The following is a 23681-nucleotide window of genomic DNA, read 5'->3' as shown; positions in this document are numbered from 1 at the left end:
ATGCTGGCTCCTTCCCACCAGGATCCTCCAGCTCCCAGCCGTACTTACTGGTCCTACTTACAGACACAGTGATCATTCTAGACCAGGGCAACACTCCTGCTTTCCTTCCTGCCCAGTTCCTGAGGCCAACCTGGCCCCTCCTGGCTTTTCTGAGGAAGATGGAGCTCTGCTCCCCATGCCTGTAACCTGATCACGCCACCACTTAAAATGTTGCTAATTTAGAGGGCAAATGTTTCAGCTCATCTAAGACAGTCCTCGTTTACGTGCCTTTTACTCATACCGTCCCGATTCAGACAATAAATCAGATGGCCACCCTGCCCACTTGCAGCTCCTGAGGCTAAGTGTACCCGTGTGCAAATACATCTGATGACCCCTCTGACTTCCCCATGTGGGCACCTCCTGTCCTTGCATCTGAGCCTGTCCTGCCTCGATGGCACCACCTTGATGGAGGGGGCATGCTCCCCCATACTGTCTTGTCCAGCCACTAACCTAACCCTTCTCTGTTAATATTCTAGGAAATCATCTCTGTAATTCTAAACATTTGGAAAGAGAGAGAGGGAGTGAGTGTACACAAAGGAAAAAAATTGTGAAACACTTCCTTTTTGCATCTTATCTAGGAATCTGTGCAGGTATTCAATGTACTCTTTTGATGACAGTATATTAAGAAGGAAATTGAAATTTTAGTAAAGATATTCCTTGCCTGGGTCGCAAAATGCCACTTTATAGAGCCAAACTGAAAACCACTGAAAACAAATGTACTTTCATCAGATGAATGATACAAATTTTCGATTTTTATATTCTATTTCAGCCAAGACAGTGAAACTGCACAGATACTTCTCATTTTGAGTTTATCATCAAATTCATTTCCTGTTATTGTTATTCTAACACTGGAGAGAAATATTTAATTTCCAGAAGTTTTCGTTTAACTTTAATAGGAAACAAACCCGTACAAAATCCACTTTAAAAAAAAAAATAAACATTTCAGTTCTGAACACGAACCTGCTTGATTATAAGAACGAGTTTACCTAATAATTTTATATTAGCATCACCCTAATTATATCCTTTGGCTGTTCCAGGCATGATCACAAGGTCTTTGAAATTCAGATGATGAACTTGCACTGACCCCGTAGCACAGGACCCAAGTGGCCCACAGCTGACTGCACTGTTGACAGCTGGGACAGCACAATGTCAGGGTCTCACTCTCCCTGCAGGTTTGGAGGGCCCGTGGTGGCACTTACGTCTCATCTGTGAAGGCTATTCCAAAGTATTCCTTTTCCTTCAGATTGAAGTGAGAGGCCACGAGGTCCAGCAGCTCCTTGGCCAAAAGCTTGGGCTGGAAGAAGAGTAAGATGGAAAAAGGACAAGTGAGTAGAGGTGACTTTTCCTAAGACAATGCAATCTCGGCTTGATAGAATTTTTAAAATGGGATGTCTCAAAGCTCAAAACGCACAGGAGTAGACGACGAGGACGCCGCCAAGCAAAAAGCTAAGCACAGGGCCATGAACCAGCGGAGACCTTCCACCTGTTTCCCTGGTAGTTTGTTCTAGAACAAATGGTACCTGCTCTTTCTCAGGGCTGTCAAGCCCTCTGGCTCTTCCTCCCCACACGGGAGAACATTTTATGCTGCACTGACAGGAAGATGCCCTCCTGGGATATATTTTTATGTATAGACATGTAACATATATTCACATAGTATGTGCTACATGTCACACCCTGTTTGCAGCACTGTACAAATACCAGCATCTCTGCTCTTCATCACAGCCCCATGCGTGTTCCTGTTATTAACCCTGTCATACGGGGTGGAACCAGGCACCAGAGATTAAACAAGTGTTGGGACTGGGATTTGAATCCTCGCTCCAGAGACTCTGCCCTTGACCACTCTATCCACGCCATAATTCTGAATACAAATCATAAAAGCACCCTCCTCCAGGAATGTTAAAATTAAGGCCAAAGAACCTTGGGATTGGAGTTTAAGAATAAATTACAAATTTGCCTTTCCAAAGGAGAAGAACAGTCTTTATGTAAGAGCATTTTTATCATAAACTCTTTTTTAAACACCTCTGCCAATCTAAAGGGGTGTGCCAGAGGTTTGGGCATGAAATTACTGTCGAGGTTTGTATTGTTAACACCTCAATCGCCTTCGCCAATCACGGGTGAGGTGGCCACAGAGTGTCGGGCCGTGAGGGGGGGCCGTCTGAGGGAGACACAGGGCTCACAGGAGTACTTATTTCTCAATCAGCTTCTAGGTCAAGTATTCGCAAACGCATTGTCCTCAGGACAGCTACTGTACTCCAACCGTGCTTGCTGGGTCGCCAAGCTCAGAGCGAAAAGAAAGATTCCAGAAGAGAAAAATGTGTGTATTGTTTGTGTGTGTATGAACACGTGTGTGCACTTATGCACATCGATATATCTTCCTGAGTATGTTTCCTATTCTAGTGGTTTCTCTGTTAGGAGAGTGGATAAGACATGTCAATCAAGAGTTTCATGATAGTTTCATTTCTTTTAAGATTTTAAAAAATTTATTTATTTGAGAGAAAGAATGAGCACGGAGAGGGACAAAGGGAGAGGGAGAAGCAGACTCCCCCCAGAGCAGTGAGCCTAACACGGGGCTCGATCCCAGGACCCCCGGATCATGACCTGAGCTGACACAGACGCTTAACCGACTGAGCCACCCAGGCACCCCGACAGTTTGATGTCTTATTTCACTTTCTGAGTGTTGCTATGAACAGCACTGTGCCCCTCTCCAAATTTGTATGTTAAGGCCCTGTCCCCACTGTGGTGGCATTTGGAGATGGGACCTTTGGGAAGGGAATTAGGGTTAAATGAAGGTATGAGTGTGGTGCTGTCATGAATGGGATCAGTGACCTCACGAGAAGAGACATCAGAGAGATTGCTCACGCTCCCCCTCTCCACCAAGTGAGGACACGGAGCCAAGGCAGCCATCTGTAAGCCAGGAAGAGGGCCCTTCATGAGAACTCAACCAGGTGGGCACCCTGGTCTCGAACTTTCGGCCTCCAGAACGGTGAGAAAATAAATTTCTGTTGCTCAAGCCCCCAGTCTGTGGTATTTTGTAATGGCAGCCCAAAGTGACGAATTCAGGTACACTTCCCTTTAATTCAACAAATATTTACTGGCCATCTATTCTGTGCAGGGCAACTAGCCAATATTGTAGGACACAGAGAAATGAGTGGCACATAGCCCCTGCCGATAAGGAGTGCTTATCAGGGGCACAGCCTATGAGCTCATGTTCATTTTAAAAAGCCAAAGCAGATAGTTTCCTTTGCTGTCTCACTCCCGAGCTCACAGGGTAGCAGCTTCTGGGCCTCCATGGCCATCAGTTTACCAATAAAAGCAACTGGAAATGACAGGACTGGGTTTGAAGCTAGGGCAGAGCGTCCTCTCCCTGGAAGCCAGAAATCGACAGAGGAATCTACCATGATAAAATAACATCATCTAATGTTCTATACTTCCGCTCATGCTAAAATGTGAAAAAGTGAATAATCCCTGCAACCAACCGGGAATTCAAGATTTTCTGTTAAGACCCTCCTCATTCGTAAACGGCAGACGGCCTACCATGGGGGGATGCGGTGGGGTAAACGCGGCTCAGCTCAGGATGTCACCAATCAATTACAAAGTAGATCAAAGGGAGGGGGTGCAGGCTGTGTTTGCTGAAGGCTCAGTACCACCTCCGACACCAAGCCCCCCCTCCCCGGAAGGTCCCTGGCTGCCCAGGTACAGAGCATACATAGGTATGGCTGGCTTTTAAATTGCAACGAACCATACTTTCTCTATCCACATGATTGCCATTCCTTTCAAAGTAGTCACAGTAGTCCTATGATGCCTGCTATTTCTTAAAATGTTTTTGATAATCTTTTGGGTTGCCTTTGAAGCTTGTGTCACATTTGTAAAAGCATCCTCACTGGTGATAAATTTTTTGCACTCAGAACGGATTTGATTTTTTTTTCTAAGTGGCGAAAGTCACTTAAAGTCGAGTGTAGTGAGTGGGATGGGGTGGAGGAGGTGGTGGCCAAATTGGTTTTATAAAATGACATGCGACTATTAGGTAATTATTGTGGGTTCTCGGGGTTTATGGTGAGGTTTCTGGCCCAAAATTAGAAATGACAGAAATCAGATTTCCTTTCCTTTAAGATTAAATGTTAAAGCCAACATCTCAATAGAATTGATCAGGGACACATAAACTTACCCAGGAAGGGAAAGAATTACTCTCAGGGCTTGGCATAGTTTTTCTATAACGTGATTAAGTATAGTAATCACTCTATGGAAGGGGTGGGGTGAGTGGAAGGTGTGTGGGGGGAAAGGGCTGGAGGGGGAAGCAAACGGGGTCTTAGCCAAGAGGACTTGGATACTGGGGCCCCAGTCGTAATGCCTCTTACAGGGCAGACATGGAGGCACGAGGCTACTTTAGCTATCGTAGGAAATGCTCATCCGTGTAACCGTCCTTCCAACACCGTGCCTTCTGAGGAACTCACCAAGGCCCTGCTATGTCCGAGGCACGGTGCTGAGCACTCTCCTTACCATCTAGAATAAGATCCTATCGTTCTTTGCCAGTGGAGATTTTGAGACCTGGAGATGGCAGGCAGGCAAGTCCTTGCTCTCACAGCAAAGCCAGGATTCCAAACAAACTCAGGCCAGACTCAAGGACCACGCACATCACCCCTCTGCCACCCTGCTGGCTCTCCTTCCTGGGTGGGAGGTCAAGGATCACGTGCCCTGAGGGCGCCGTCTGGGTGGGGGCTGTACCACTCACCGGAAGCCAGTCCGCTCACAGTATGGATTTACGCATCGGTGCTTTGAACTTGGGTAACATGAGTCTTCCCCCGAGCATGAAAAGTCTCGTTTCTGAGACTATAGAGCTTAAGAACTGACTTGACATGCTGAAGACATCACCAGAGTAATGGATGCCACCGCAGGAGCCGCGTGGAGATGGACTTTTGGCTTCTCTGTGGTGACAGAGCCCTGTGATTTAGCCTGTAACCACAACCCTGTCTACAGTAAGAAAACGAAATTTCTTGGTGACTCATCAACTGGAATAAACTTTATCATCTCAAACTAACTCTTTTCAATGACTGCACCTAACTGAATGCTTGTCTTTGGCTAAAAAATGAGAAAGTTCAGTCCCACTACTTTATAGGACAGTTACGATGGGTCACATGCACCACCCTCAATGAAGAGAAGCCTAAATTTATTACGCACAGTTTACATATAGGGAAACAAAGGCACTGAAGGGAAAGACAGCAGATGCAGAAGATGCTGAGGTTACAACTCCTGAATCTTATGCCCCTTTGAAAAGCCACACTCTTCCTTCCGCCGTCACGGTGAGTGGCAACAGCTGGGAGGGAGGACTCCGCTCCCGCTGGCCTGATGGATGCATAGCGTGAGTGGTTAAGCCACTGTGACGTTTGTGGTTGGCTGTCATCACAGCACAACCTAGCCAATCCTGATTGATTCAGGCACTGTATCAATGACTCTTTAATTCTCTGTATGGTTGGTTTAAAAACCACTTAAGGCATCAGCTCTGTGATTTCCTGATCTTGCAAACGGAGACAATATCCCACCTTGACATGCTAGTGATTAATGAACTGCATTGTTCCAAACATTTCTTAAACTCATTTAGAGAAAGTTGCCAGGTAAGCAGAAAGCTTTATGCCATTATGTACTTTGAAGGGATGTTTACAGAATCCTGCTGATTATAGTTTGCTGGTTACTTGTGCTATAAACATTTGTGGGGCTTTGCAGGGACCAGGCTGGGAGCGAGGCCAGAAAGGCAGCTGGTGGCCCAATCAAGTTCTACAGGACACACTGGGCAAGCTGTGTGTGTCTCAGGTTGGAAGCAGCTTGTTCTGGGTCACGGGCGCTGTCCTGGCCCCACGGTCAGTACATTTCAGACTGACCTTCTCCCAGCCTGTAATTAACTACGCTTGCTCAATAGCTTCTCCCTTTTCATTTTCCTTTCTCAGATTCTTTTTCCATTTGTCCTTCGAAGTTTTTATTCCTCCTTATATTTGACAAATAGAATCTCTTTATAAATGTCCCATTTGAAATGTGCTGCCTGATGGGAGCTGCTCAAGATGCCAGCAGGATGGTCTTTCCAGGGCTAGCAGAGCTCAGAAACCTGGGTTTTGGTCACATTCTTCAGGGGAAAGGGCAGAGTAGCTCTTTGGCACTGCAATGTGGCCCTACCACACAGATTTGAGTTCCCCAGGGATCTAGACTATTCCAGGGGGAAATGTGCTCACACCCAGCACACACAGGCTTCCAGAACAGGCCCATTCTAATGCTTGGTCTGCCTTCCAAGGTGGGGCATGATCAGAAGAACACTTCACACAGAGGGAGTGCTATGAACTGCTCTAGGCATGTCCCCAGGTGATGATCCTTCCAGATGATCACTGTGAGCCACCCTGGCAGAGCGCAGAGAGAAGAACTGGATGACCAGTGGCACCCGGCTCCTCTCCAGTTTGCCACAAGATATTTTACCATCACTCACACATATCATTCTACCGCTTTAAACTTAACATGGCTACATCCCGGACGGATGCTCTTGGACAAACTGTACAACCTCTCTAAGCCTCAGAGTGCCCGTCTCTAAAATGACCTATTAGACCCATGAACTAGATTCCTGCCTCAAAACATCCACCTTTATGTCATCATTATGTCATTTCTTCCCTCCCTAAAAAGTACCCAACCTTCTCAAGGTCTAGCCACCTGTTCTCAAAAGCTTTACAACCATTCCATAACCCCCCACCCCTCGATCTCTTAAATCTAGTCAGTTTCTTACACAGTTTTGGGTAAGTTATCTAACCTCTCTGGGCCTCAGTCTCCTCAGCTGCAAAATGGGGGTGATGACTATGCCCACATCCCAGGGCTGTTCTGAGAATTAAATGAGTTAATATTGATCTGCACAAGGTGCTTAGACAGTGGCCCGCACAAAGCGAGTGTCTTATGTGTTATTTCTCCAGACCCTCGTGACCTCACCTATGAATAATTATAATAATATTCTAAATGGTGTCAGTTTATAAATGCCAGCCTGATACTTCAGGCCACTCTATGAACCTAGGTCCAGTCTACCTATGCAACCTCACTCCACCCAGTTCCCTGTAAGTACTCAATTCTGTTCAGTCTTTTTGTACCAAAATAAAGGAAACACCAATGTCATTTTTACCTCCAAACTTGTGCCCACAGCATGCTCTCTCCTCCCTCTTCCCATCTAAATATATCCTGTTCAAGGCCCACTTCTTCCAGGAAGCCCTCCCTGACCATGCCACATCCCAACGGTCTAACTCCAAATCTGTATAACATTTGCCACATGTACCTCAATCACCCTTATCATGCTCTTGTGTTGTGGCAAATTTATTTTAATTAAAAAAATTTTAAATAGAGGGGCGTCTGGGTGGCTCAGTTGGTTAAGCATCAGACTCTTGGTTTTGGCTCAGGTCGTGATCTCATGGGTGGTGAGATCAAGCCCCACAATGGGCTCTGCACTCATCAGGGAATCTGCTTGAAGATTCTCTCCCTCTGCACCCCCATCCCCACTTGCTCTCTCTCAAATAAATAAGTTTAAAAAAATTTTAAATTGTGGTAAAATGCTCATAAGGTAAAATCTACCATCTTAGCAGTATAGTAGCATATTCACATTGCCGTGCAACCAATCTCCAAAACGTTTCCTCTTACAAAACAGAAACTCTGTACCTATTAAACAACTCCCCCTGATCCCTCCCCTAGCCCCTGGCAACCACCATTCTGCTTTCTATCCTTATGTGTCTGACTACTCCAGGCACCTCGTAGAAGTGCAATTATATAGTATTTCTCCTTTTGTGTCTGGCTTATTTCATTTAGCGTAATATCCCCAAGGTTCATCCATGTTGTAGCAGGTGTCAAAATATCCTTCCTTTTTAAGGCTCCATAATACCCCATTGTCATAGACCATATTTTGTTTATCCATTCACCTGCTGATGGACACTTGAGTTGCCGCCATGTTTTGGGTATTGTCAATAATGCTGTACAGACATAGTAAACTTTTTGTGCATAATTTGTTGCACCCAATAATGGGCTGAATGGTGGCCCCCAAAAGGTATGTCCATAGCCTAATCCCTGGAACCTGTATTATCCTACATTACAAAAGATGTGATTAAGATACTTGAGAGGAAGAGTTTATCCTGGATTATCCAGGTGGCCCTAAATGAATTACATGGATCCTTGCAGGACAGAGGCAGAGGCATTTTTTGACACAGAGACACACACGCACCACAGAAGGCCATGTGAAGACAGAGACAAGATTGAAGTGATGAGGCCACAGGTCAAGGAATGCTAGCAGCCACCAGCAGACTGAAGAGGCAAGGAATGGATTTTCCCCTCAAGCGTCTGGAGGAAGCACAGCCCTGCCAAGAGCTTGGTTTCAGCTCTGCCTTCCAGGGCTGTGAGAGAATATGTTTCTGTAATTTTAAGCCCCCAAGTTTGTGGTGGTTTGTTACGGCACCCTCAGGAAACGAATACACATGGTCAGACCGCAACCCCCAAGAGCTGGTATCCCCTGCTGTGTCTGACAGAGAGTTCCTAACAGGAGGAAACTCTACACTGGTCGGTTGGTTGGTTGAGGCGTGAGTAACCTGGGATCTCAGGTCAAAGCCTGTGATTAGTATTTGAGTTCTTTCTTTACAGTACTGGGGACTTTTGGGGCAAAGAAGCCATACAGGAATGTCCAGGTGGGGAAGCCTCTGTCTCAGAGCTGACCCTGGGTCAGTCAATGGCACAGCGGGTTTCAACGTGGGGAACTCTCCCCTCAAGCCCTTTCTGGTCATCCACCATTCCCTCGGGGCATCTCACAGATTCTGACTTAATTGCATTAAAAAGAATTAAAACATCAAACGGCTCCCATCTGTGCTTCTGGAGGAACCAAGGTCCCAGGGGCCCAACGACTGATCCCTCTGCTCCCCTCCTGTCCTCCCCAAGGCCATTTTGGACAATTCGCTTCTCCTGCAGCACGTGCACAGGGACCACTGGGCCACCAGGCGTGGCTCCACCCCACTGGCCGCCCCCCCCCCCTGCCATGGCACCCGTCTGGGAGGGTGGCAGAAGAGAGTAAAGAAACGTGGTCAGTCTGCCCTTTCTGTCCAAGTCCTCTGGAAACCTAGAGGGAGAGAGGAGTGCAGAAGGGCAGCTCCGCACACATGGTGTCTGAGCTCGTTGCGCCTTTGAAGCCCCTGCCTGTTTTTGTGTCCCCAAGCAGCTGGGAGCCTGTCTCCTATCCTCCCTTTGCCCCGGGGGCCTGTAATAAGCAGGGCAAACGCTTGTTGGCCGCCCATTATTCCTGGGGAGGGGGCGCCAGTGATGGAGGGAAAGCATGAGGTCATTCTGCACAGGGACAAGGGTCTGGCGGCACTCCCCTTCCCAGACACCCGCTTAATGCTCTGGCTGATTAGCCTGAGAGGCTGGCTTCCTTCCTGCCCTCTGAGCTCGGCCCTGGGCTCTGCGACAGGGGCAAAGGGAGGCCACCTCCTTTAGGCCGGCTGATGTGAAGAACAATGGGGTCTGGGGCTTCCAGGCGCCCCCCCCCCCATAGGTAGCAGGGGTCCTGAAGTTAAGCTGGTCCTGCCAAGGAGAGCATCTCTCTATTCAGAGGTCCCCATCCAACCTGAACCCCAGCCCATGAGAGGACCCGAGACAGACGCTGTGCCTCCAGCTTAGGACTGGGAAGCCACACAACTTTTCTGCAAGGCTGGCAGTGGACACGGCTGTGACCAACAGCTTCTGTTCACGGGCACGGCCTCTGTCCCATCACTGCCCGAGGTGCTTTACACAAACTGATGGGTCAATCCTCACCAGCAGCCCATCCAGTAGATGCCAGCATCACCCCCACCTGATGGGAGGAGGAGACTGGGGCACAGCGAGTGAGGAATAAATGGCCAAATGCCCACTACTAGTAATCGGCAGGTCTTAACCCTACAGCTAGTGAGTGCAGGTCACTCTGGAGTGCTGGGTCATATAAAGAGCTCGAGAGACCGTTTACCCAGCCCACTCAGCTTAGAGTGGAAGTGACAGAGGGTCACGGGGTGGAGAAGCCTGTCCAAGGACGAGGGAGGTCACCTTACTTGCCGGCTCAGGTAGAGCTGGGGTCTGAGCACCTACTGCAGCCCCTGGGCCCATCCACGATCCCATGTCAGTAGGGACCGAGTGGGTCGTTTCAGAAAGGGCTGCAAAGTTCTAAAGCAGGAAGGAGCAAACAATGACGGGGTGTCCTGGCAGGCAGAAGGCGGCCATTTGCACACTGCTCCGGTCTAGGCTTCCTGGCCTCTCCATGGCTTTCTCTCCTGCTGCCGCTGCCTCCTCTCCCCCAGCACTGTCCTTTTCGGCAGCCCTCCCCCCACCGGGTTCTGGGCTGCAAACTTCACTTATGTCACCGAATTTAATCTTCAAAACAATCCTGCAGTAGTTTCTGGAGGTGGACATGGGGGCTTACAGTGTTAGCGTGCCCAAAGTCACAAGCCCCGAAGGGCACGGGTACAGGCAGAGCTTACGTCTGGGAGTGACTCCAAAGCTTTGGCTTTAACCCCTGGGTACAGATCCAGCAAGTAACAAACAGCGCAGTCAGGAGGGGACCGAGCTGCTTTTTCCAAATGCAGTAGAATTCTGCCAGACAGTAAGTTCCTGAAGGGCAGGGATCAGGTTTTATCAAATAGTGCAGCCCTGCACCCCAGCCCAGTGTGCGACACACAGCAGGTGCCTAACACAGGTTTCTCACTGGTAGACTGGGACAGGCTGAAGGGTCGTGTGGTTGACTGTTACAGCAGCCTGGCGGGGAAGCGGCCCACGGGAGAGGAGGACACCAACACACTCTCTCAAGCACAGATGTGCTAAGCAGAGATCGCGTTCTACACCGAGCGAGGTGGGACCAGACGCCACAAGCTCGGCCGTGACAGTCGCCTGGTTTCAACAGGATGCCGTGGTACCTACTTTGGCAATATAACTTGTAATCCCAAGAAGGGATGCATCATGTCCATATTCCTGACCCCTATTTCAGTGCACCTCTTCCTCCTACCCTGACTTCTCCCTGACGCCAACTAGGTCACAACCAGCTCCTTTAATGGCCCCCTCCCCCTCCTCCCTGTTCCCTCTTCTGCCAACGGACTCTGTCATGTAGCCTGGAGATGGGGACTCCAGGAACAGCCGTCGTGGCTTCCCGGTTGGCCCTCTACCTCTGAGCACTTCCCAGACAGCATTCTTTCTACAATACTGTTTTATCCCCTTGTTCTCTTCCTCTTATTTCCACATGGTTTCTTCCACATTTCACTGAGAGACAGCCTGGTCTCAGGCTCGGAAAACTTGGGGCTGCTATCAGTCTGGGAAGCTGCGTCTTTCTCATCCATGCATTTGAATGATGCCCAATGGGAAGGCTTTGACAGGCGTACATAATTACTGCTCCTCCCGAAATGCAAAGTGCTTCTGCCAGCCGGCAGGGGAGCCTGCTTTATTCAGGCTCTGCCCCCCTTGGGACTCTGGGCGGGCGGGCAGGTGTTCATTAGGGAGCGCCTGCTGATTCACAGAGTAACCCCCGGACTCCAGCCTGCTCACGGCAATGTCACAGGGACTGTTCTTCCAGAGTGGCTGTCCTCGGCAGCCTCTTTGCAGTAATGAAATGATAACTGTTTCACTGAGGCGAAAACACAAAAAGACACACAGTCGTCAACTTGGCTCTATTGGGGAGAGCTGTCAAGTCTGCGGTCCCAACTCAGATACTTCTAGCAAAGAGGGGGATGGTGAGGTTCCTGGGATTCAAGCTTCATCTTCCATAGGCATCATGTCTACCACTTGTATTTCTTTAAAAAGAAGCCTGATCTACAACTCCATCATGACCCCATCTTGTCCTACAGTGAGTAATAAATCATGAGCTTGGATGTAAACTGCCCATCATTCACTGGGAGGTTGAAGTGAGTTTTCTCCAGGACCAAACAGGCAGATTAGTTACTTTTCCAGTCGGTCAAACGGTACCAGGGCCCAGTTCAAACCTGATGTCTTTGCGACATTGCACACTGACCTAGTCGCTTTGCTTCGTGCTCAGGGAAGCGTGGAGAAGAGCAAATGTTCAAGAGCGCGCGAACCCGGATCTTTGAAGCTGGCTCTGCGTGGTACGTACAGAGGCCAGGAAGTCTCAGGCCAGCTTCTATCACTCCAACCATCACTTTTAGGGTTGGCAGTAGCTAGGAGCTCCTAGGAGTGTCGTGAGCAAGGCACTGTAAGGCCATAGGGCAGAGAGGAATAGTAGAGGTGGAGCCATTTGCAGGGGTAGGTCACTGATCGGCTACCTTCCCAACGTCATGGAGAGGAGAGGTGGTGCCTGCTGTCCTTTGCCTAGGGCGTGGCTGGTGTTCAGTGTGACCTACCTTCTAGTATGACAGTGGTGGGAGGGGGGAGTCTGCAGGGGGTAAAGTGTGAAGTGTTCCTTCATGATACCTGGGCAGTGGGCTTGCAGTCAGACCACAGGGCTTGGAAACTCAAGTGTACCCTATGTGTATGGGGCTCAGCCTTTACTTTTGCTTGGAAACACGGGGACAACAACCTCCACCTCGGAGTAGTTGTGAGGACCCATACAGGATTGTTTAGCAAGTACCTGGTGCATGAAAGATGCTCAAGAAAGCAGGTTCCCCTTTTCTCCTTCGACCAGTAACTGAATTGTGACAAAAATCACTGAACCTCTCATCACTTTGCCAAGAAACCCACTCTGATCAGAATCTCAATCCTCTTTTTGATCGAACTGTCACACCCTTTATGTCAGGAACCATGAATAAATCATCACTCCGCAGTAAGGAGAACAGAAAGCAGATGACTTCCTGTGGAATGCAACTTATCTGGGCAGACCTGCCCTAAATAACGCACCTTCTCGGCTCCCAGCGTCCGCTCAGTGATACCTGCCTCCATTCGTGGGAGTCCTTTACCATCTCCCAGCTGCCCCTGCCTCCTGCTTCTTCAGGGTTAAAATGACACTTCTCGGCCAAAAGAAAAAGAAGCATCTCTCCGGCTCGGGTGAGATGCCCGGAGACATGGCACTGGCTTTCCATTGTTTGTCAGCATTTTAATTTGGAAGTTCCCCGAGCCTCCTCCCTGTGGACCCTTCCCCCCTCACTCCTGCAAACTGCTGGCAGGTACATGCTGGAGAGACAGACTGTGCTCCGCTGATGATGTCATTTTCAATATGATTCAAAAGGTACTCCCCCGGGGGTAGGGGCGATGAAAAAGTGCAGGTACGGTGTCCCGGGAGGCGAAGATCAACTTTGCTGAAAAATATTTATTCCTGAAAAGCGGTTTCATTAAAGTCAGACAAGCAGAAATGCCAAAGGCACCGCAGCCCCCTCTTCCTCGTGCTAATTAAGTGGATGAGAACAGATGATCCGCCGCGGGGCCCAAAGAAAAACCGTGCGTTCGTAATATCCTCATTCTCAGATCAAAAATATTATTTTATTATTCACCGCCACCCCCACCACCCCCACTTCCAGGTTTGGTGGAGGCTTACAACATTTTAAATGGTATAAAATAGGGGGGATTAAGGACATATAGAAGACAAAGGCCATGGCAGAGGATGGCGCCCGAGATAAACTAACTCCGGCCACCAGCAGACCTGATGAGGTCACATGGGCAAGTTCATCAGCAGGCTGAGGGGGTCCCACACACTTCTCTGGAAGTATACCACAGAAGGAATTCACTGTATGGTCCTGCACATAAGGGCCCCCATAAAGCATGTCTTCCACCTAGTTTCTGGGAATGAAAGAAATGCAGCTCACGTGAGATGTTTCCCAGTTTAGCTCCTGACGAAGCCCAGGACGAGGCACTGTGCGCTATTTCTGCTGCTTGGAGCAGACTTTAAAACCATTTCTCGCAACTGGATGGTATATTCTGGGAGAGGCCTTAGATATTGTCATAAGTGAATCTGGCCAGAAATTTTGGAGGCAATATTTTATTAGGTTTTAAACACATGCTAATGTCACACATTAGCAGTTTGGCATGGACATTTTGTCTTGATATGAAAGCCAAGCTGCCTAAGAAATGAGAAATCAGTCCCCATTCAGGCAAAGTGAAACAGCCTCCTGCAGACCGAGAAGACAAGAGGAAGGAATTGTGTTCAAAAAAACCACATCCAAAAAAGTGAAAGCAGGTGAACTGAGCCAAGTGCTCTTGGATCTGAGCAGGATGGATGGGAGCCCTGGTTGTCAGCCAGGAGGCAAGCAATGGCCTGGGTCCGCCCTTCCTCTAGGGCAGGTCTACAAACACGCCCCTAAGAGAGGGCCAGTGGGGAGGACCAAACGCCAGAAGGGTAGGTTCGAGAGCTGGAGGGAGAAGGGGGTCTCTCTGCTCCCACCTGCTTCTGCTCTTTACTGACCAGCTCAGCTCTGCACATCTGCTCCCGTGGCCGCCAAGCCCCTTGCTCTTTGTCTACTGCCCAGACCACCTCTTGTTGGGGATTCTGAGTGCTGACCCCCATGCAGACAGCTGTCTTTGTCTCACACCCCACCCTCTGGTGCCTGCCCTGCTGCCCCAGCAGCTCTTGGCTGGCTCTGCTCAGGGAGGCACACCCGCCTCTCCTGATGCGCTTGCCTGACACTTTCATCTTTGTTCACATCAGTGTCTTTCCAAAAATGACCACCTCCTGGGAGCAGGAGTGGTGTCGCATGCTCATTTCTGTTAAGCTCGACCTACGTGGCCAGTGGTAAAGTGCTCCATGGATGGATGGAAGAATCCATGAATGAGTGAGCAGGGAGGGAGGGAGATGGGAAGCATTCCCTTGGGTTCCATTCCCAGATCAAGGCCCCCTCAATCCTCACATGAACCCTGGGTGAGCTCATCTCTTCTCCTGGTTCGAACACCCACTAAATTCAAGTGTGTCCTGAAGTTAGAGGCCCCATCAACTACTGGGATCTCCACTAGTTCAGCAGAATTCTTCCACAGAAGGTCTGGCTTAGGGGCCTGCTAGCCCCCAGCATCCTAATGAAGTGTGGCTGAGCAAATGGGGGAGGTCTGGCAGTGGCAATAAAGAAAAGTCAGGACGAGGGTGCTCGTCCCAGACTGCTTTTGTCACCTGCCTGTCTCTCCATGTCAAAATCGTTTCATCAAACTGAATCAGAGGCCTGGCAGGGCCACCTGCAATATCTCACTTGAAGACTTTGAGCGAGATGATGTGTGTACAGTGTGGGGGGACTCCATGACCCCACCCGTCACTGGTGTCTGCGTCCAGCAATGGCTCAGCTGGGGATCTGCCCATGTGCTCCTCCAGCTTGTCCTCGCATTCTCCTTTCCAGAGCACAGTCAATACGCTTTTACATTCATAATAGCGTGTCAATCTGGAGAGAGAGAAATCATCACGGGTTGTGACCCCGTGGCGGCAAGTGTCACTGGTTGCTAGGCAGAGTGTCCTTTGGGCAGGGAGCTGTCACTCCTGGACCCTCTTTCCTTCACTTCTAGGAGGGAAGGGTCAGACGATGGCCCCGGTCACCAGCACAAAGGAGATTTTGTTGTCTGGGCTGCTGCCTTACAAAGCCTCTCCGAAAGACTCCGTCAAAGAAATCAAGGATTCAGCTTGGCCATAGCATTAGAATGAGAAGGTGAAAAAAACAATGCAATATAACACATCGTCCTCCTAGAGCTTCCCTAAAGTCATGCTGTGGTAGGATGAGTCCCAGGCCCAGCTCAGAGTTCCAGGCGCTTGTCCCAACTCTGCCGACCTCAGAGTTCTGTGCTTCTAAGAGCAGAGGGGTTGGGATACACAGTCGATTTCCCACTGCTTGATTTCACCTATTCTCATCCCCTGCAGGACCAGCGTGAGGCTCCAAAGAAACGCAACTCCAGCAACGCCATCGAACACTTCATGAGATGCCAAAAGGAAAGTCTCACCCTGCAAGTTCACGGTCAGGGTCATACAGAGTGTGAGCATGTGCATATATGCACACACATGCGTGCCCATCTGCACTCAGTATCATGACTTTTGATTTTTACTTATTATTTTTTTAAAGATTTATTTATCAGAGACAGAGAGAGAGAGAGAGTGCACGCACGCATGCATATGAGTTGGGGGAGGGGTGCATGGGGGGGAATCTTCAAGCAGACTCCCTGCTGAGTGCGGAGCCTGAGGCAGGCTCCATCCCACAACCCTGAGATCATGCCCTGAGCTGAAACCAAGAGCTGGATGCCCAATTGATTGAGCCACCCAGGTACCCCAACGAATTTTGATTTTTAAAAAATTACTCCAGACCTATGTCCTTCCACATGACGCTTCTCAGATGAACACAGAGGCATGAGAGAAGTGGGATGCTCGCTTTCAGTCTGCCAGGTTTTTAAACCAAGCATGCCCTCTCTGATCCCCCAGCAGGGCTTCCCTGGATGAAACTGACCCCATGAGCTGCCAGCTTGGGTCCTGGGCATTGATCAGGGCCTTAAGGACCCAGGATCACCCAGGTTAATAAATAGGAGGGGCCAGACACCTGGATTGGAATCGGGGTTCATGAACTGTTGTGGGATCATGGCCAAGTAGCTTCATGTCTCAGAGCTTTAGCTGCCTTTCTGTGAAATGGGTTTAATATCACTGACCTTACAAATGTTGTGAAAGTGAAATAAGGTAGTATGTGCAAAATGGAATTCAGTTCTTGACACATGATTATGATGGAATGCCTGCGAACTCCCTTCACACTTTACCCCTGCCACACCCCAACTTCTGTCAACATCCTCCCTCCCAGGCTGCCTTCTTTGGCGAGGAGCTCCCCCAGACTGTCATGACCAGGGAACATGATGGCATTCGCTGGGGCCGAAGTACACTGGATGGTCCTTGTGTGGGGGTGGATGCCCACCTTTACCTGAGTTCATTAAGCCCACTACCCCCAGACCTTCTGAGCTGAGCCCAAGGAAAATCTCTTGGTGCGTAACCTTCACGACCTTAGCTTCCTCAGTCAGAAAGCTGAGCGAAGAATGAAACAGAGTGAAAGCAAAAACAAAACCCTGCCCTGACTTCCATTCTAGTGCACATGAGGTGACAATCAGACCACAAGAACCAATTCTCCCACTCGGCTCTCCCGGGAGAGTGAGCCTGGACGCTGAGTCCCTCCCTGCACGCTTCTGACCGCTCCCTCAGCATCTCTTCGGATACATCCCAGGCTGTCCTTCCCAACTACTTGATTAAAATGCCCTCAAGGACTAGCCACCGTACTCCCCAACTCTGTTCCCCAAACAGAACCTGGTGCTTTGTTTAGAGTCGGAGCTTCTAGAACAGGAAGCAGGAAACGTGGGCAAAAAGGTCACCCGGGATGCTGTTCTAAATTAGTGATTTCTAGCCTTGGCTGCACATGAGGATTGCCTGGGAAGTTTGAAAAGCCAGAGCCGCCTGAGCCCCGGTCTAGACAGTCTGACTGAACGAGCCTTGGAGGGGCCCAGGAACCCGCTGATTCTAATGTGCAGCCAGGATTGAGATTCTAAAGCAAGAAACAATGAGTTGGGGGGACATTTACCTGTGGTGTATCAGAATTCTGATGCCTTTCAGTTGATAGACTGTCTTCACGTATATGTTCCCCTACTGCGGTGCGGGGCTCATGGAGCACCCACTGTGCTGGGCCGTGGGCGGGGCGCAGGGCTATGTGACAGGAGCTCGCAGGGAAACAGCCCCAGCTCCCAACACCAGGGGCCCCCACCACAGGCCGCGTGGCTGAGAGCCCGATTCTGGGGTATGTGGCCTTGGCAAGTTCAAGGAGCCTCTCGACAAATAACAGCACTTACTCATCCTCAAGGTTAAAAGCCTGACAACAGGTAAGGCCTCAGAGCAGCATCTGACTCTCGTCAGGTGGTCAGAAGTGCTCAGTGCTACACACGTTACTGTGGTTCATCTCAGCAACCCCGTGAGACAAGTACTATTGTCACTGTTATTCTACAGCAAAGGTCCCACAGCTATCACGGAGCACCTGGGGCTTCAAACCCAGGCAGGCAGACTCTAGAGCCCGTGCCTTTACCCGGGGAGGCCGTAACTCGGCGCTTCCAGTGTTGTTTGTGGGGAAGAAACGATTAAGCAAAAAACCAACAGACTACCCACTAGAGACGACACGATGTGTGAGAGCTGTCCTAGAAGCAGGCCGGCCATGATTCAATAAAGCTTGGTTGGGTAAATGATAACACATGAAAGATGGATGGGTCCCACACAGGACGGGCCTATTAGGGAAGAGAATGGGCCTCTGAGTCCTGTCGCAGGTTGGGATTTGATTCTATAGGTTCAGGTGGGGGGGATGGCATGACCAGATGCTATCAGGACAATTATGAGAAACTCGAGAAAAATGGAATTGCCCAGAGACTGAGGCACCATGGTCAGACGGATCACTCCAGATCACAGACCCAGCACTGGGCAGAGTCTGAGTTCAGCCCGGGGCAGAACGGATGCTGAGCCCCATCTCAAGCACAGTATGATACTGCTTCCTGTCAGCGGGGAAAGTTTGATACCTCTACTCGCATTCCAAAGAGAAGCTGTAATTTAATGTTCTGTAGGGTATCCTAAATGCCCCAGCATTCCGTCTGGGCAACCAGTAGGTTGGGTGGTATCCCATGGCCAAGGTCTGAGCTTTCACAGCTGGGAGCAGAATGTTCCAGAAAGTTAGAGGGCACCACCCTAACCAGGACCCACCAGGAATCTTCTGTGCTTTCTGGAGGGGCAGTGAGTGGAGGAAGCAGAGGAGGCAGTAGTCTCTGACCACGGCCTTCCCTGACGTCCCTGTTCTGGAAGCTCCTCCTGGCCACTCTCCTTTCCTGGGAGTTGGTTCACCCACAGGAGAGGCAGAGTTCTCCTCTGGATTTCCCACCTATTCCCTGTGGGCAGGGGGCTAATCTGGCCACTTTCGGGGGCTAGGTCTGGAGGAAAGATGGTCTGAACTCCAACCATGGTGCCTCAGAGCCTCTGGGGAGCCGCCACCTCCTCCTCTCTTTTTGAGCATCAAGTGGTCAGAGAATGTTAAGCAGGGTTACTCTTTAAGCCTATTTAGTGCTTATGAAAGCGCATTGTACAGGTGGTGTTAAGTACCTCTTTCTTTCCCCGAAAGAGGGGATGACGTGAAATTCTGAGAAGAGAATTAACACGGGCACGAAGAATTCCCTCACTAAGAAGGTTCTGACTATCCAAATGCTTTCTAAGAAGGCTGCGGCTTTTTTGTGCGTGGTAAAACATGCCACCAAATTTACGCTCTCAACCATCTGTCAGTGTATAGCTCGGGAGTGTTGAAGATATTCACACTGCGGTGCAAGCAATCTCTAGAGCTCTTCTCAGTCAGTGACACTGAAACTCTGTACGTATTCAACAAAGTATCAAGTCTATTACATGTGAAGGAAAATTAAAACAGTGTTGTTTTAACAACTGAGGGGTAAGGTCCAAAGAAGACATGGAGTAAAGCACACAGACCTACAGTCTTTTTCCATATACCACGAAATCAGAATATTATCATTTATTCCTTTCCTACTGCCTCATCCTCACTCCAGTGTTCCACACACACAGAGCGCATTAAAAAGGTAAGAAATAAAGATTCTCAATAAAAACGAAAGTCCAGGTGTGGAGAAAACACACTAGTTTCCCCAAGAATCTGACCTTTGTGCCCACCAACACTTTAGGAACCAAGGGCTTCCCTTATTTTATGCTGTTAAAACTGAATCTGAAAACCATGGAATTTTTAAAAAATTCTGTTGTTTTTTTGTTTGTTTGTTTGTTTTGTTTTTTATAAGAGCAGTCCTGAAAGGCAACCCTTAGTGACTTGAGACACTAGGTCACATTTCCTCCTGGGGACCAAGAGTCTTATATGTGTCGCTCGAAGCAGCACCCCTGTTCCTCACGCATCCCAGACTCTACTTGTCTTTCAGTTTTACTTGACATAAGACTGGGCAAAGGTCTCTCAGTTTACTTTTACCCATTTCTTTCTGAATAAATCATAACCCCAACAACTGAAGAGCAAGCCACAAGAACAAACTTAGAATCTTCACGGAGTGAGATGCCATGATACGTAACAGAAAGGGTACACGCTACATGGTAATTCCAACAGGTTACGTACATGCCTTGGATGAAGTGTGTTAACAAAACTATGGGATGCAGACAAACTCTAAGGACTGTTGGTGTGTTGCACTCAATCCATGAAGAAGGATGTCCATGCTCTTCAACGTGGGGCATAACCTTTTATGCTTGGATTTCTTTCTTCTTTTTTTTTTTTAATTTAAGATTTGATTTATTTGAGAGAGAGAGAGAGAGAGAGCACAAGTAGGGGGAGGGGCAGAGGGAGACGGAGAGAGAATCTCAAGCAGACTCCCTGGCTCAAACCAAACCTCGATCCCAGGACCCTGGGAACATCACCTGAGTCGAAGGCAGACGATTCACCAACTGAGCCACCCAGGCACCTCTATGCTTGGATTTCAAATGACTGTTTTTTATGTCAGAGGCGTGAATAAAGTGGGTATGTTTGAAATAAAGGTTTCATAACTCAACATTTTAAAAGTAACAGAACCTTGGTAATTTTTACTTCTCTTTTTCTTGTCTGCACACCTGGATGAGATGAGGGAGGAAAGGTGGAGGGCTCCATGGGACAGCCTGGGAAACATAGCAGGTCTAATTCTTGCACTGACATGTGCTTTGGTGTCCACCCCCCAACCCCCATCCCTGCCCTCACCGTCTGTGCCCTCCCTTCAGCATTTATTTTGGGTTTGGTTCCTGTTGAAATGCCTCAATCCTAGGACTCTTCCTGCCTGTCTTCCTGACTTGGTGCCAGTGAGGAAGTGAAACGCTCCCCCGTGCTGAGTGTGCTCTAGAAACCAGATTACAAGTGGCCAATGGTTCACTCCTCACCCTCAAAGTCCCTGTAAGCTTTTCAAGGCTAGGAACATTCATGACCCAGAACACCCCGGCTTCAAGTATGGGAATAAAGGTGTGGAGAAGTAAAAAATGCTTGCCTTTCCTTCACGAAGCCCCTAAAAATTTGTAATATGGTTTCTAGCGAGCCCCTTAGCCCCCTGTGATAAACCACTGGCCCAGTCACCCATGGACTGCAAGGTGGGGTCTGGTATCCATCAGCTTCATCAGGCAGCGCTACTGAGTGCCGGGGAGGGGAGGGTGCTGGGTGAGCCCAGGGGAGACGTGCTTGTTGGCTGTGGCTGCAGAATGAGCTAGGTTTTTGGATGGTTCCAAGGGTGTATACGCCCATCAAAACAATCAGATTACACACTTTAAATATGTACATTTTGATATATGTCAATTATGCCTCAATAAAGCTGTTAAAGATTACTTACAAACGTTGCTTTTTAAACAGAAAGATGGACATGATTCACAGTAAAAGGTATGCACAGTGAAGTGTCAGTCCTCCCCCTGGCCCCAACCTCCAAGTGCCCAGTTCTGGGGATTTTTCGGACCAAAGCTCAGACACAAAAGCAGGCGCTGGGTGTTTACACGTCAAACCCAAAGTGGACACACATCAGGAGGAAGTTCTCCTCCCTGAGGATGTGGAAGCTGGTTCGAAAAATACCAAGTGTTGAGGCAGCAGAGCCGGTTCTCTTAAGAAACCAGTCTCTCGACACAAATTCGTTTAGTCTTCCTTAAAATATAACGCTGCCTGCAGACATGAGCTCAACTCCCTGTCCTCCTCTCCAGGAAGAAAAATGGGGAGTTACCAAACCTCTTACCCCTGAGGCTCCTTTCAGCTCCTCCAAGTATTAATTTTTGAATAGTCAAAGGGTACCAGAATTTGAAAGCTTGACATTAAAAAGAAAACTTTTGAAAAGCCTGACCTCATCCCCCAGGGCATACAGAAGACTAAATTGATGTGCCTGAAATTTCTGGTCCAGAGAACAGTCTTCAGGGTTACAAAGAACATCAATAGAGAAAGGAATGGGGGGGGGGCACAGGAGGGGATCAGGGAATAGAGACAGGCCCAAGTTAACGTATGACATACTTCCAGGAAGGCTATTAAGACAGGGTGATTTACACGAGCTCGAGGGAGCGCCAAATGGCTTTTTAAGCAGACAGGGTTAACATTTCTCTTCTTGACTACACAGACCTCCTCACTCTTACCTCTCAAATTCTTCTCTGCTCAGCTTTTTTCCTTAGTTCCACTTTGGCAAAGGGGACTCAAAGACAATCAGATTGTCCCCGCGATGGCCGTGTGCACAGAGCATTGTCTCAGACCAAGGAGTCGGGCTGCCGTGGGGGCCTGAGATGGAGGTCAGCAGAATGAACTTGAAAGAAACATACGGTCTCTTTCTTTTCAAAATGTACTCATTCGGCATGGCAGCAAATATAACGGCTGAGAGCAGGGCTCTTGTACCAGACAAACTCGGGTTTGAGCCCCGTTCCGTCACTCCTGGAGCTGTGTGACCTTCAGCAATTTACTTAACGCTTTGTGACTCAGTTTCCTCAACACCAGAATGGACAAAGGAACAGTTGTTCCTGGAAACTGTCATAAAGAATCAGTAAAAATATATAGTTGTATTTAGCAATGTGCCTGGCGTGTAAATATTCTCGATTTTAATAGGTTGCTATATACTTTTATATATAGCTACGTACTCTTTATATATCATTATTTTTTTTATTTAATGATTCAGTGAACATCTAGAGAGTACCTACGATGGGCTGGCACCATGCGGCTCAGTAGAGAATTCACTACAGAATTTTTCTTTAAGGAATGGACGTCAGTTTTTCTTTGAGAGAACTCTTATGACATTTATTGGACATTTTGGTGACACCATTTTCCTAAAAGTCTCAAAACATTTTTTTTTTTGTCATTTCCTTGATCTTGATAGTTTCTGGGGGAAGGAAAAAGAGGTAGTATAGAAATCAACATTTTTTGGGGGGAGGAAAGAGAGACACAGAAAGGCCAAGCGGCTTGCCCGGAGCATCACATTCGTGACTGGAAGCGCTGAGAGAGGACAGGGGTGTTGGCATGGAGTCAGAGGGAGCATTTCCCAGCGCGTTAGACAGAGTCCTGGGAAGACTGGCTAACCGAGTACCTCCACAGCAAGACTCCTCAATGACTTTCCCAGCAAATGTGCCCATATTTCAGATGGCAGAGCACACTGTAAGACAGTTCTCAAACTTACTTCACACAGAACCCTCTCCTCATGGAGAACCTTCTGGGCCTCATGTTCCATGGAGCACATCTTTGGGAATGATAGTTCAGGAAATGGTTTCCTCAAGCGGGGTGAGCTTTTGGAAAGGACTATCCCAAACTAGTAATACAAGTTTAAACCAACCAGACTGCCTTCTTTTTCTCTCCCTTAATATGGTCACTGAGCTGGAAAGAAACTTCTTCTGAAGCATGGTGGGCTGAGCCCAGCAAGGAGGATCAAGGGCCCTGACACTGGGATCCTGGAGTCCCAACCAGGCTCGGAATCACCACTTCCCCATATCACACACCAAGAATCCAAGAATTCCAGCCAAGATTCTTGACCCTGTTTAACGAAACTGTTCAGAGATTTCCATAAATCAGGATGCCAGCAGTTTGCAAAGGTTAATTGCAAAGGATCAGAGGGTCATGTTTTCAGCCACTGTGATTTTTCCAACAGTCGGTCAAAATGGGCAGCTTCTGCTTTTTTTATATTCTTGGGTAATAGTACTCCTTACTCTCACCCCTATGTTGGCATAACACACACGTTCAGCTGGTGCTCCCACTCTGACCACGTAACCCTGC

General features: G+C 48.7%; 1 protein-coding gene across 10 annotated transcripts in view; it reads right to left on the bottom strand.

Annotated features, from left to right (window-relative positions):
* FRMD4A (FERM domain containing 4A) overlaps positions 1–23681 on the bottom strand; it is a 592045-nt gene that overhangs the window by 147886 nt on the left and 420478 nt on the right. For all 10 annotated transcript variants that reach the window (XM_057304597.1, XM_057304598.1, XM_026479048.4 and 7 more), the window contains exon 3: positions 1239–1333. In XM_057304597.1, coding sequence (XP_057160580.1) covers positions 1239–1333 — 95 coding nt within the window. The remainder of the gene's footprint in view (positions 1–1238; positions 1334–23681) is intronic.

Source organism: Ursus arctos, unplaced genomic scaffold, assembly GCF_023065955.2.
Source record: "Ursus arctos isolate Adak ecotype North America unplaced genomic scaffold, UrsArc2.0 scaffold_30, whole genome shotgun sequence".
In the NCBI taxonomy this organism is placed as follows: domain Eukaryota; kingdom Metazoa; phylum Chordata; class Mammalia; order Carnivora; family Ursidae; genus Ursus; species Ursus arctos.
Note: the sequence above shows the minus strand (reverse complement) of the source record. Positions and strands in the feature narration are given on the sequence as shown.